Genomic DNA, 15,752 nt, shown 5'->3' with positions numbered 1-15,752 from the left:
TACCTTGTGTTTCACCTAAATTACTCCGAATTTTCTTTTACAGTAGGATAGCCCTTTCTTATAATTCCAACTCAGTGTTTTATACAGAAACCACTTACATTTGTGGTATTTAGCAGACTTGACAATAAAGTTTAGTACCTTAACCACTTACAAAAAATATTTAAAATGTATAATAAAACACACTTAATTATATTATAAAATAAATGTAACATTTTAACATTAAACATGTTTTTGTTTTAATTTTGTTAATTTACGATAAAGCACACAAAGTAAATATATTCTATTTTATTTATAAATAATAATAATAATAATATTGAACAATTTGAGTCCAAAACAATGTAATGCATGTAATGCAAATACATGCAAATGCATTGCACCCTCTCTGCCCACTATTGAATGTCTTTAGAGTTGTTAAAAATAAAAAATAGTTTATATAAAGTAACTAAATCTGTAATTAAATTGTTTTGAGGAATTTATTATCAGTGAATATATTTTACATTTGTATTTTTAAACCAGGCAATTGAATTATGTAAACTAAATCTGACATATGTTCAATCAAAGCAATTACACTCCGCACACCAGCAATTACAGTATTAGTATTATTATTTTTGTTGTTGCTGTTTTAAAAACAATGTTTTTTTTTTCTTAAACTTACCAAACAAATGTCCTTAATGTTGTTCTCTGGTACTTAAAAGCAATTATGTTTATAATGATTTTACCAATGTTAATTAAATATCTTTTTTAAACGTTCATATAGCCTAATTATTTTGTTAAACATTGGCATGTATAGACTTAGGCCTAATTTAAGATAGGAGTTTCTTATAACCAACAACATAATATTAGATAAACGCTATTGAAGAATTGATGGGTGTTTGTCCATGCACATACCAACAGGCTATAGGTCTATGCTTTACAGTTCTGTAAGTACCGCCCCCATATTAACACCTCATTATATTTAGTAATAGCTGTATTTAGAATGGAATGCAAACCCATTGTTCTGTTCCATTTCACTCTAGGTATATAAACCTGGATCATCAGCATTCAGTTCATCTGACTTGGACATTTCAGTACTGCAGAGACCAAAACCATGAGTCAAAATTTTGACCCTAAGCCTGCAGAAACCACTGTAGTGCATGGACGGAAATATAAGCGACACACCAGGGGGACCTACGTTGGGCTCATTGCATATGTTATTCAGGATTCTCCAAATAAGATGCTTACATTTAAACAGGTAAGTTGAACGAATAGGAGACTGTGAACATTTTAATTTGTTAAATTGCATGCATTCATCTTTAACTTGTTTTTTCTTCTTCTTTTTTAACAGATTATGGAGAGATTGGGGGTATTTGTGACGGGGGACAGAAAGGGTCTGGAGAACAACATCAGAGTCTGTCTGTCGTCCAACAAATGCTTTGTTAAGGTACGTATAGTAGACGAATTTATTTTTATTTGTATAGTGCTTTTACACATTGTCTTAAATCAAGTTATGAGTTATTAGTCCACTTTCCACTTTTTAATTTATAATTACTTTTGAATGAAGTAAACGGCTAGTGCAGAGATGATAGAATAAATGAAAACATGATTATTATTAACATGACAATTAAATTCGATATACTGCAGCTTGTTTAGGGACCCACGGTGCATTTAGTAAAAAGGACATTGTAATAACCTAATCTTGATGTTGAAAGTAATGTTTTTTTCCCCCCTAATAGTAGCATGTAAAGTGCACATAATAGAGGTCCCAACTTCTGCAGTTACAGAGCATTTATTATTTATATGGATAAATAGGCAGCAACAAGTCAGACAAAGATAGTTGCAGTCCTTAAATATTATGAGTATCAAATGCTGCACTAAGATCTAATAAAACGAGAGACACGTTCTATTATCAGATGACAGTAATAGATCAGTAACGCTGATTGATAATAAAATGTTTGTTTACTACTTTTTATTAACCATTTTTAATAAAATGTTCACCACTTCATAGACGTGGTCTGACTTACATAAATTACACAAATAAAAGTGAATTATCCTGTTAATATGTAAACAAGGCTAAATTTTTGGATATGTTATTTTAATAAATTCCACTATCTTATTTTTATTGACATGAATTGTGTTTGGAGATTTAAGGACTTCCATGGTGCCACTGCCTCCAATTTTGGACCATTTTAATAAAATAATGTTCTATTAAATAGAAGAAAATGTATTACTAAAAGCCCAGACGAGATGGCACACATGTGATGCCTGTCTGTAGAAACAAAGCTCAATGACCTAATGACCTTTTTTTTTTTTCACCATTATTTCACCAAGGTCATAATATGTTATATGAAAATGTATGGAAATGACCAACACTAAAAGTGTTGACAAAATATCATCCAGCAGCAACAGAGAACAAAATAACTCGGTAGGAAAACCATGCAGCTGTCAATCACATCTGGAGAGATGTATGGAAAAATAAACACATGCTTGAAATAACAGCACTGATATTGTTTTATATACATTTAATTCTGTTTTTTCATAAATCATAAAAATATGTTTCAAAAACTATCATAAATTATTCTTTAAAATAGGTTGAATATAAACGCTCGTTTTTGTACTGTATATTCATGCATACACAAGGGGGAGCCACTGGCACTGTAGTAAGTGTGTGTGTGTGTGTGTGTGTGTTTGTGTGTGTGTGTGTGTGTGATGATTTTCATTAGTAACACCGTCTTTTGTTGAATTAGAGAAGTAACAATGTTCCTTTTTATTTACAGGAGCCAGTTGACCCTGAGTATCCAAATGCAAAGAGGAACTTCTGGAAAGTAGATGAGAGCTCCATCACCCCAAAGATGTTGCGCCGGCATTTCCGTGACATTGCTAAGATGTTTCCTGGACTGCCAGCAAAATTGGAAAACAGCACTGGTATAGATACTGCTAAGGACCCTGCACTGCCAGTATGTACTGATGAAAAAGGGCCAAGTTCAATCAAATTTAGCAGCCCCTTTTCAATTGAGTCACTGCTGAAGAAAGATCACAGCACTCACAAGAGGATTCCGTCTGTTCAGGACACTGTTCAGTATGCTGTCCTGGCTAAAGGAGTTCAAAATGTACTTAACACCAACACCTGGTGTAATCAGCATTACACTCACATCAAATCAACTGACAGACTGACATACACAGAATGTCGACAACACAGTGAACACTACATGTACAGATCAGAAGAAGAGAGGACAGTAGATGGAAATTGGAGACAGCCTGTACAAATAATGGATTTATCAACTGAACAAAATGCACTGATGTATTCACCACAATTATATGGTCATACTGTCCACAGTAAACTGCACAGTTCTACCCTGTACACATATGACTTTAAAAACCTGAGATGGTAAAGTTCACATGACAGGTTTATAGACACTAGATTGTATGTCATAAATGTTGCACTTTCATGTATTTTGAGCAAAATAAACCCTCAAAAACATTATATTGTTTTTTTTCGTTTTTTTCATTTGCTGTCTTCAGTGTGTGATTTCGTCATCTTTGGTTTATACCAAATACCATTTTGGTTTATGCCTCTGAATACTCCGGATTAACAATGTAAAATGTTAAAACTAAATATAACAATAGTTGACACATTGCTCCAACTGCAGAACTAAACTATAGTTATCTCATAATTAGAGGATATTTATTGCACATTTTGTTGCTATATGAAAAGTAAAAGCAAAATAAATAATAAAAAGAATGTATTATGCAGACCTTTAGTTTAAAGTAACATCTCTGTAAGGGTCACACTGAACCTTGAACCGTGCCTAAATTTGCTGTTACATATTATAAAATGGTCAGTACAACAGAGTTCAAAACTAGTATTGGTATAATTGTTTGCACTTTTATGGAGCTGAAAATGATAAAAGGCTAACAATTTACACTACAGGACATGCATTCACTTATTTTAATTAAATTTATTTTAAATTTATTCATTTAAATTTTACATGGACTAATAAAAATATAAATTATTATAACTTTATAATAACTAAAGTATGTAGACATCTGACCATTAGTTGTTGGTTATTCAATTACATTTTCAGCATTTAGCAGACACCTTTACCCAAAGTGACTGACACTACTGTAACAACAGTTAGTTAAGTGTTAAGGGCCTTGCTCAAGGGCCCAACAGCAGCAACCTGGCAGTGATGGGGTTTGAACCAGTGATGTTTTGATTACTAGTCCAGTACCTTAACCACTAGGCTACAACGTCCCATTCTATTCTAAAACGAACTTCTGTAAAGGCAACTTACAAGAATTTGTGTTTCTGTGTAGGACTTTGTGCCAATTCAGAGCAAGGTATTCTATAGGGTTGATGCTAATGCTCTGTGCAGGCCACGTAAGTTACTCTACACCACACCCACATCATTGTGCACAGGGCATAGTCATGCTGGAACAGAAAAAAGCTTTATCCAAACAGTTGTCAATTAAACAGGTATAATTCATTTTATATATTTGATTTTACATATTAGTTATCTGTGAGTGTGGCTAAAACACATACATTTTGAAAGAGGGGGGTTGTGGGCAAACTTGTGGCTATATAGTATTCATAATTTGTAACAAATATATACATCTATAATGTGTAAATATTTTTAAAAAAATGATTAGTAAATGAATAGTAGTGTGATAGAATAACATTCCTTATACGCATAAAATAGAATACAAACAAATACAGGGGTTGGACAAAATAACTGAAACACCTGGTTTTAGACCACAATAATTTATTAGTATGGTGTAGGGCCTCCTTTTGCGGCCAATACAGCGTCAATTCGTCTTGGAAATGACATATACAAGTCCTGCACAGTGGTCAGAGGGATTTTAAGCCATTATTCTTGCAGGATAGTGGCCAGGTCACTACGTGATGCTGGTGGAGGAAAACGTTTCCTGACTCGCTTCTCCAAAACACCCCAAAGTGGCTCAATAATATTTAGATCTGGTGACTGTGCAGGCCATGGGAGATGTTCAACTTCACTTTCATGTTCATCAAACCAATCTTTTACTGTGTGTCTTGCTGTGTGTATTGGTGCATTGTCATCCTGATACACGGCATTGCCATTGGATGCACATGGTCCTCCAGAATGGTTCGGTAGTCCTTGGCAGTGACGCGCCCATCTAGCACAAGTATTGGGCCAAGGGAATGCCATGATATGGCAGCCCAAACCATCACTGATCCACCCCCATGCTTCACTCTGGGCATGCAACAGTCTGGGTGGTACGCTTCTTTGGGGCTTCTCCACACCGTAACTCTCCCGGATGTGGGGAAAACAGTAAAGGTGGACTCATCAGAGAACAATACATGTTTCACATTGTCCACAGCCCAAGATTTGCGCTCCTTGCACCATTGAAACCGACGTTTGGCATTGGCACGAGTGACCAAAGGTTTGGCTATAGCAGCCCGGCCGTGTATATTGACCCTGTGGAGCTCCCGACGGACAGTTCTGGTGGAAACAGGAGAGTTGAGGTGCACATTTAATTCTGCCGTGATTTGGGCAGCCGTGGTTTTATGTTTTTTGGATACAATCCGGGTTAGCACCCGAACATCCCTTTCAGACAGCTTCCTCTTGCGTCCACAGTTAATCCTGTTGGATGTGGTTTGTCCTTCTTGGTGGTATGCTGACATTACCCTGGATACCGTGGCTCTTGATAGATCACAAAGACTTGCTGTCTTGGTCACAGATGCGCCAGCAAGACGTGCACCAACAATTTGTCCTCTTTTGAACTCTGGTATGTCACCCATAATGTTGTGTGCATTGCAATATTTTGAGCAAAACTGTGCTCTTACCCTGCTAATTGAACCTTCACACTCTGCTCTTACTGGTGCAATGTGCAATTAATGAAGATTGGCCACCAGACTGGTCCAATTTAGCCATGAAACCTACCACACTAAAATGACAGGTGTTTCAGTTATTTTGTCCAACCCCTGTATGTGTAAATTGTTATCATAACATTTCAGACTCCACCTTGTTGTCTAGTTAGTTCCAAAGTAACATTGTGACATAAGCTGGCAAATCAGGTAAGTAAAAGTTATAAGTTAAAACACTTAATGCGCATGCAAATACTGCCATACTGTAGACTTTGTCAGACGACATCTGTGGGCATTGAATCAGGTGGTATCTGCATTCCCAGCTACAGCCTACAGCATTCCATTACTCTATAAGATGGTCAGCCAAGATCTTGGTCCCACTCTCCATCTAATTCAGAGAGATTTCAAAAAGACCAAACCTGGCACAACCTCACAGCTCATATGACTGTGACAGGGAGCATGAAGGGCACAGTGTTAGTGGTTAGAAGAGGGGTAAACTAATTTGTTTCTTTTTCTTTTAAAACTAAAAAGCCTGATGTCCCAAGTTTTGTACTAGAAAACGTGTATGTATTAAAATGTTCTTTCTTTGTTTACTGAGGCTGCAACTGTATATATGCATTTCCTTTTAAAAAGATAAACAACATTCAGAATGTTGTTTCTGATTTTTACAAACCTTTTGTACATTTACAACTGCAGATAAATAATGATCTCAGTGTGTTTGCTCAGTTTAGCACGTCCTCAGAGGCAGATTTCTCAGGCTGATATTAGAACAGCTGCACGTTGTCTGGGCAGGTTAAGATGGGTGAGCAATCAGCAGCACATTTAGCAACTCGTCATCTTTTACACTGTTGTGAAAAGGGTTCAACCCCATGCTTCCAAAATCCACTGTGCAGCACTCACTTTACCAGATGTCCTAAAATATTGTAACAGTATGAACTACGATTATAATATTGATAGTTTTGAAATAAAATAATTATAAATAGTGTATCTTTACTTTATATGAATAGAATAACAACAAAATAAATACATAAACTATATGGAATTACATAAAATGGTAAACTATTTTTTTAAATAATATATTAAACTGTTTAGTATAAATATTAGTAATGTAAAATCGGATACAGTTTATTAATTATTTTGAACAAGCAATAACAACAACAATAACCATCCTATATTAAAAAAATGTCAAGTCGTGAAGTGGTTCTTTGTTTATTGTTAATGGAAAAAGAACCAAAGCTTAAGGGACATTCTGTTTTCACAATGCGATATACAGAACTTATTAGCATACAGCACAGAGTTCGTATGATATTTTATTTGCTATAAACAATTTTGGCGTGAGGCAACACCCAAACACTCCAGCACACGATCCAGCAACGCGGTCACGTCCTGCACGTTTTCTTCAGGATGTGAGTTCATCCGCCTCAGGCAAACACGTCACTGACGCAATCCCACCTGATTGGCTACTGGGCCCAGGTAAGCATGCCATGCTCGTAATGTTATTGTGACTAATACCGCTCGTGGAAAAGAACAATTACAGAATAAAGAATCTAATATTGTCGATTATAACATTTATCACCATTATGTTTCTTAAGATGTGATGGTTACATGTATTACTCAGTAAAACAGATTATGGATTGCTATGTATGCTAGAAAAATGCTTTAAAATATAAGAAAAAAGATCCACTTACCATATAGGAGCACATTGTAGTTCTACAATTACTGACTGTAGTCCATCTGTTTCTCTGCATGCTTTGTTAGCCCTTTTCATACTGTTCTTCAATGGTCAGGATTCTCCCAGGACCACCACAGAGCAGGTATTATTTAGGTGGTGGATCATTCTGATCACTGCAGTGACACTGACATGGTGGTGGTGTGTTAGTGTGTGTTGTGCTGGTATGAGTGGATAAGACACAGCAGCGCTGATGGAGACACCTCACTGTCACTGCTGGACTGAAAATAGTCCACCAACCAAAAATATATTCAGACAAAAAGCACCTCATAGGCAGCATCCTGTGACCACTGATGAAGGTCTCAAATATGATCAACTCAAACAGCAGCAATAGATGAGCAATCGTCTCTGACTTTACATCGACAAGGTGGACCAACTAGGTAGGAGTGTCTAATAGAGTGGTCGGTGAGTGGACACGGTATTTAAAGACTCCAGCAGTGCTGCTGTGTCTGATCCACTCATACCAGCACAACATACACTAACAAACCACCACCATGTCAGTGCCATTCCAGTGCTGAGAATGATCCAACACCTAAATAATACCTGCTCTGTGGTGGTCCTAAGGGGGTCCTGACCATTGAAGAACAGGGTAAAAACAGTATGCAGAGAAACAGATGGGCTGCAGTCAGTAATTGTAGAAACAAGAAGGTGGTTTTAATGTTATGGCTGATTGGTGTGTATATACCCTTAGCTTCCAGTAGCTTTTAATAATCATTACTATCAGGTGCATTGAATTTTAGCTGTTAGTGGTTCATACTGGTTCCAACCTTGTTTACTTCACATCCGTTTGAAGTCCACAGAGTTTCACCTATTTTTAGTTTGCATTTACCCCTGTTATTTAAACACTTCTGCGTTTGCAGTCCAGTGTGAGGTATCAGAGTGTTACCAGAGCCTAGAATATACTGCCTAGTGTCTTGACCATGTTCGGTTCTGTACTTGCATCCCAATACGTCTATGTGAGCACATCGCTGCCATAGGATGACATATTTCCATCAAGTTATTTTTCTCATATAGCAGGGGTTTTTGAGGTACCCCAGTGTTGGAAAGACCCTTGTCTCTTTAACAATGACAGTTTGTGGTGAAGAACTTGCATGGTCTGACTCCAATCTTATTTCCACATTTGGAATGAATTTGAAATTGTTGCCTGTTCCCACTAATAATGCTTTGCTGGGTATATTTGAGTAAATCCCTGCAGTCATGTTCCAAAATGTACTTATGAGTATTGTGATTATTAATAAATACAAATATACTTTTAGCTGTAGAAAACTAATAATAATGTTTGATTTCCCTAAGGAGCCATGCAGACAGGTAACAATGTCTTTTTATGCTTTTATCATCAACATCAAGAATGTCAGCAAGACTATTATTGAATACAATGCTGTAAATGATTGACCAATGTCAATCCAATTTCATGTACAGCCATTTAAGATTACTGTCATCCAGGTTTATGGCCCAACAACAGAAGCCAGTGAAGAAGAAATGAAAAGTTTTATGATGAAGTTCAAACTGAAATTGACAAGACCTGCAATCAAGATGTCTTGCTGGTTATAGGTGACTGGAATGTGAAGTTGGTATGCTTTGTTTAGTTATAACTGACCAAACAATGGAAGAAATACACAGAAGATTTCTACAATCTGAAGACATCTGTTGACTCTCAACTTCCTAAAAGAACCTTCAGTGCTTGAAGTCAGACAGGCCCTGAGATCACTTCTGAAAAAGGAAGTCACAAGAATTGATAGCATTGCAATGGATATATCTAAAATATTCCGAACATTTGGATAAAGTGAGGGCAGCACCGTGGCTTGGCCTCACAACAAAAAGGTTCTAGGTTTGCAGGCAGGATTCAGAAAAAGCAGAGGAAGAAGATATATAATCTCAGATATATGCTGGATTATAAAAAAGCTAAGGAATTCAAAATGCTTTACTGAACACAGCACAGCCTTTGACTGTATTGATAACAAAAATCATGAAATGTCCTCAGGAAGATAGGAATACCCGATTATCTTATTGTTCTAATGAGGAATCTCTACACTCATCAACAAGCCACAGTCATGACAGAAAATGGACAACCATTGGCAAAAGAATTAGACAAGACTGCATTCTGTCACCATCCCTGTTCAACCTGTACTCTGAACATGAAATTAGTGAAGGAAGATGATTAAAGATTCAAAATAGGGTATAAGAAACACCAATATCCTTCCATGTGGGGATGACACAACACTTATAGCAGGAAACCATGAACACCTGAGTTAAAAAAACAGAGTAAAAGATGGGACTCTAGCTTAATATGAAGAAAACAACAGTAATGTCATTTACAGCTTTAGGTAATAAGGTAATAATTAATCTCCTATAATAAAACATTTGTAGCAAGTTATTTTCATTGTGACCTTGTTTTGAATGTGGAACAGTGCCTCACTTAACTCGTGATTTTTAAGGACATAAGGACAACTAAATGATTAACAGACATTTCCTCACATCCCAATGTGTCCAGGTCTTTTTACAACATTTTTAGCAGTATAAGTGGACTAATGATTACCATTGCTTGCAAGACAGATGACTATTCTGTCTTGTTTACATTCACTTGTGGTTTGTTTTGTTTATTGCTGTAAACAGTATGTTAACTTCACACTACCCATACTACTAGTGTGAGCAACACATTTTTCTCCAGTTACAAAAAGATGTAGATCAGTAAAACAACAGCAAAAAAGAGAGTAGAAATAGAGTATATAAAAATAGAGTAGAAATACTTGGATGTATAGCACTTACTACCACACTATATACTATGTTAATTTCCTGAAGCAGTATAGTGATTACTTTAGAAAGACTGCTTAATAGATATCATGATACTGGGAACACAGACCTCAATGTAAAAGGGCAACATGTAGCATAATAATACATGTCTGATTTCTGAAGCTTCCTCAATCAATAGATGTAAAGTTACTTACTACCCAGAAGTACATTTTACAGGTATTTCATTAAAAACAGCTCAGTGTAAACTAATGCTAATTCCTAATTTGATAGATGCAACACATTTCACAGGTAAGTGCTGCTATCATGATTATCATGACTGTAAAATGAGTGCAAAGTTGGCATCTGTCATGGTATAGAGGTGTATTTGTGACAATGGAGTGAGTAACCTGCACACTGTTAAGTCACTGTTTATTCCTAAGAGCACATATTTTGGTGCAACACATATTGTCCTCTATATATTTTACTCATTCTGACTCATTCCAAAATACATTCTGCATGTTACAACAGCATGGCTGAAAGTGTTTTTTGTACTTCCAATTTTTTTATTTTTTTTATTTTTTTATTTAAAATGATGAATAATTGCTTATTATTTTTATTTATTTATTTATTTTTACTATTCTATCTTTTCTGAAATTGGGTTTGTAGGTCTAGCTTACAGTATGTTTGCTGTAGGGCCTGCTGTCCACTGTTTTTATTGCTTTAGCAGCTGAGCAGGGATGTTTATATTTAAGCTTGTCTTTCCAAGAAATTCCAACGCTCTTTCTGTGTGTGGAATAATAATAATAATGGTGGCTGTTGTTCTGTTGCTGCATCAGTATTGTCATAAGCTTGATGACAATTAAGGTTTTTTATTTGATAAAGTATGTGTACATTATTCATAATTATGTGTACCTTAAAAACATTAAGCTAAAACAATTCCATACTGGTTTAATGCATACAACATAGAGTCAAGTGCCTGCAAAAGCCTGTAAAATCACCAGACTAAAACATCAATAAACATTTATGTGAGGTTTTGGAGCACATACAGCAAAGTAGATCTTTACCTATAAACCCAATTTCCAGAAAAGTTGGGCACTTTCTAAAAATGCCATAACAGCTAAAAACTATTTTGAATAGAATAAAGGTTCAAGTGAGTTAACTGTTTATATTTTGACAGAGAATTGGCAACTAGGGCAGATTGTGGAAATTTTATAACCTCAAATAATGCCAAAATATATTTAACATAAAGTGAAAAACCACAGTATTTCAAGAGTAAGGATGATTCACTTCACTGAGACTGCTACACATATAAAACCTCCTGATTTATTTGACAACAAGCCGTTTATTTGGTGTCAAATAAAGCACTTGTTGTCAAATAAATGAGAAAAATTCAATTTATTTCTAGGTCAAATATACCTCCTACTACAGACAAAGGTGGTGCTGTGTTTGTACAGAAAAAAAGTGGAAAGTTTTTTTCCCACCTGATTGTCTTTATTTTTCTATATTTCTTACTCTGAATAATTTCAGATTCACATAAACATAAAAACAAATGAGAACAGGTAACACAAAACAAAGGTTTTAAATGTTTTATTTAAGTAAAAAAGTTATGCAACACCTACACCGATAAGGCGTAACATTATGACCACCTCCTTGTTTCTACATTAACTATCCATTTTATCAGCTCCACTTACCATATAGAAGCACTTTGTAGTTCTACAATTACTGATTGTAGTCCATCTGTTTCTCTACATACTTTTTTAGCCTGCTTTCACCCTGTTCTTCAATGGTCAGGAGTTTTTAAACACCTCACTGTCACTGCTGGACTGAGAATAGTCCACCAACCAAAAATATCCATCCAACAGTGCCCCGTGGGCAGCGTCCTGTGACCACTGATGAAGGTCTAGAAGGTGACCAACTCAAACAGCAGCAATAGATGAGCGATTGTTTCTGACTTTACATCTACAAAGTAGACCAACTACCTAGGAGTGTCTAATAGAGTGGACAGTGAGTGGACACGGTATTCAAAAACTCCAGCAGTGCTGCTGTGTCTGATCCACTCATACCAGCACAACACACACTAACACACCACCACCAGGTCAGTGTCACTGCAGTGCTGAGAATAATCCACCACCTAAATAATACCTGCTCTGTGGGGGTCCTGACCATTGAAGAACAGGGTGAAAGCAGGCTAAAAAGGTATGTAGAGAAATAGATGGACTACAGTCAGTAATTGTAGAACTACAAAGTGCTTCTATATCGTAAGTGGAGCTGATGAAATGGACAGTGTGTGTAGAAACAAGGAGGTGGTTTTTATGTTATGGCTGATCAGTGTACATCATCAATGTAAAAAAGTAATTCTCTCTAAACTGACTGTGCATCCTTTAATAGCAACAGCTTTGAACAAACACTTTTAATAAAAGGCAATCTGTCTTTCACAAGTGTTTTGGCCAACTGATTCTTGGGGAATTGCTTAAATTTAGCCTCACAAAGAGATTTTAATCATAAACTTCTCCCACAGCATATCAGTGGCCTCAAGTCAGGACCATTTTGTTTATTTTGAGTCATTTGCTGTTGTGCTTCAAATCACTGTCTTGTTGAGTAAGGATGTCACCCTCTACATGACAACACCACATGCCTATGACAGTGATGCCTTCATTCTAAATGCACTGAACAACTTCTAGGCACAGTTTCAAACACAAAAAAACTTGACTGCAATGAGAATCATCGCTCCTACCAACAACCAGGCTCTCTGTCTGACCACTGTTGATGAGAGAAGGACTTTACACAAAGTCAACACACAGAAAGCTGCCAGGCCAGAGAACATGCTCAGCAGTACTGTCGTCTCGCGTTGATTTAAAGCCACCACCATTATCCCTGTACATTTGTAAGAACGCTTTTCACAGACTTCTGTTCAGACTCTACACCATAATACCATTTTATAACATTTGGTTTAGGGGATAAACTGACTGTACCTAAACATCTACCTCTCTGGATCCTGGACTAAACTGGAAGACCTCAGTCAGTCAGAACAGAGAACGGCATCTTTAGCATCACCATACTGAGCACATGTGTATCCCAGGGCTGTGTGCTCAGTCCACTGCTGCTCACTCTGCAAAGCACAGTTAGAACCACCATCATAAATGTCATCATTGACATGACCATGGTGGGTCTCATCAGCAGGAATAACAATTTTCAGATCGTAAGACCCTACAGCGGTTAGTGAGAACGAAAACAAACAAAAATTTTACCTCCACAAACTTAATATCCCCACTGCAACTGATACACACTCATAGGATCTTGCATTAATATCTTCTTTGCCTGCTGACACTAAGTTGTTTAACAATTTTAACAACACTGCTTTACCTGATACACTCATACCAGGACCCTCACCCTACACACTACCATACTATTTCTATGTTAGTGTCATTGCAGTGCTGGGAATAATCTACCACCCAAACATCATATACAGTATTTGAATGCTATTGTCTGTACATTTATTTTCTGTATGTGGTTTTCTAGATTGTAGGAATACATTGTACTTCATGTTGCTTCTTCAACATTATCTATTTCTCAGTTTATCCATTTATGTATTAAACTTCCTTCCTTCCATCCATCCATCCATCCATCCAGTCATCCTTCCTGCCTGCCTGCCTTTTTTCAATATATTTTCAATATATTTAATTATGGTGCTTTTTTGGCCAAACTTCTGCAACATTTTTCTTTTTTACCCAAATAGTGGAAGCTTCTTGTGCTTTTGTTCTGAACCACTTTCCCAATAACCTTATAACCATTAAAGATATCTGGGGAATGTTGTAGTTACTGCACTAAGAATAATGATGTGGTACATTAAACAATCATATACTACAACAGCCTTACGTTAAAGAGATGCATCTGTAAATACAGCTGCAGTTTTCATATTTGACTAACAAATCTTAACTTGCCTGAAACAGGTTTGGTAAAATAGAAATTGTGTCAGTAGATTTCATTACACAGTGACCCTAATAAAAAATTCTTAGCTGTTGGCTTCTCAAGGCCAGGTTTATGATTCACCAATGCACCAGACCCTTGCTCACACTCATTTATTACTAGCTACACTTTTACACAACAACAGTACAGATCAAAGTTTAAAATGCAATTACTGCTTAGAACAAAAAACTTCGATCTTGTGTTCTGTTGCTATTATTAGATCATATTTGGCAATTTACAAAGAGAGTGGTCTATAGTTCTGGCATGTCTCAAGTTATAAAACACTGAATCACTTACTATAATTCATGTAACACCATATTTACAAAAGTATTGAGACACCTCATGGCATCTCATTCTAAATCCATAGATAAGGAGTTGGCCACCCTTTGCAGCTATAACAGCCTTTGAAAAGGCTTTTGATGAGGTCAGACAAGGTCTGGATCTCCATTCTAGTTCATCCCAAAAGTGTTCAATGGGGACCTAACTCCTGAAAAACAACCCCATAGCATTCCACCAAATTTTGCATTTGGCACAATGCAGTCAGCCGCCCAAACCCAGACTTGGAAGCAAGTCCATTGTAAGCATGTTTTATACAACAGTATACAAAGTCCTGTGCACAAAGTAAGGTCCAGAAAAATGGTTTGTGTGAAAGATCTTGGCTTTCCTTTAGAAACCCTTCAACTTAACCCAGTTAATATCTTTGGGATAAATGTTAAGTCAGGTCTCACAGTTTTATTGATGACTTTTTAAAGATGTGTTCCAAAATATAGTGAAAAGTCTTCTCAAGTGATGGTTTTAGAAGTAATGATTGTCTGACTTTTAACATTACAAATTTAAAATAAACATTGTTTTCGAAAGTTTCTGGTAAGTTTAACTTATGACATTGTGTGTATACGTGGGGAATATCTCATCTAGAATGGCTGGTGTGAAGACAAGAGCTCCCTTCACTCACACTAATCTGAAAGGTGAAAGTCCATCGCTCTTATCAATAATATAATAATTATTTGAAGTTAAACACTGCTAATCACTTTGAATAATTTAATGTTTTAACCCATTTAAATTAACACTTATAATTTAAACTATAAGTGTTATTTTGTATTTTGTGCAGGCAGAAAGGCATCCATGTAGCATCAATTATACAATTAAACAAGTTGAAACAATTGAAACACATACTGTTTCATCCAAATTGCCAAAAAGAAGAACTAACATGCAAAAAGAAGAACCTTCTCCTGCAGCACACCAGGAATTTGATGGCAGAGTGGCAAGACCGAAGCCACTGCTGAGTAAAAGCCATGTGACAGCCTGCTTGGAGTTTGCTAAATGGCATGTAAAATAATCTCTGGTTTCTAGATGAGGCAAAAATCTAACTTTTTAGGCAGATCAGCAAGCATGATGTCTGGTGAAATTGTATTTTATGACTAAAATATTTGTCCCTTACACATGTATGTAGATTTTAACTACAGTGGGGTCAAAAAGCATTTAGTCAGCCACTGATTGTGCAGGTTC

At 36.3% G+C, this 15,752-nt stretch overlaps 1 protein-coding gene across 1 annotated transcript; it reads left to right on the top strand.

The window, feature by feature from the left end:
• The first annotated feature begins 1,087 nt into the window (after positions 1 to 1,087).
• On the top strand, positions 1,088 to 13,500 carry si:rp71-45k5.2 (uncharacterized protein LOC560783 homolog). Its single transcript, XM_062986097.1, has 4 exons — positions 1,088 to 1,231; positions 1,325 to 1,420; positions 2,754 to 3,086; positions 13,360 to 13,500. Exons 1-4 carry the CDS (start codon positions 1,088 to 1,090, stop codon positions 13,498 to 13,500), a joined length of 714 nt encoding a protein of 237 aa, XP_062842167.1.
• The last annotated feature ends 2,252 nt before the right edge of the window (positions 13,501 to 15,752 follow it).

This window comes from Trichomycterus rosablanca, chromosome 2, assembly GCF_030014385.1.
Source record: "Trichomycterus rosablanca isolate fTriRos1 chromosome 2, fTriRos1.hap1, whole genome shotgun sequence".
NCBI lineage: Eukaryota > Metazoa > Chordata > Actinopteri > Siluriformes > Trichomycteridae > Trichomycterus > Trichomycterus rosablanca.
Note: the sequence above shows the minus strand (reverse complement) of the source record. Positions and strands in the feature narration are given on the sequence as shown.

What these genes read in the sequence shown, in the direction of transcription:
- si:rp71-45k5.2 (XM_062986097.1), top strand. Translation starts at nt 1,088, where the DNA reads ATGAGTCAAAATTTTGACCCTAAGCCTGCAGAAACCACTGTAGTGCAT. An exon ending in AGATGCTTACATTTAAACAG is followed by an intron (nt 1,232 to 1,324) that starts GTAAGTTGAACG and finishes CTTTTTTAACAG; the next exon opens with ATTATGGAGAGATTGGGGGT. An exon ending in TGGCTAAAGGAGTTCAAAAT is followed by an intron (nt 3,087 to 13,359) that starts GTACTTAACACC and finishes TGTGTATCCCAG; the next exon opens with GGCTGTGTGCTCAGTCCACT.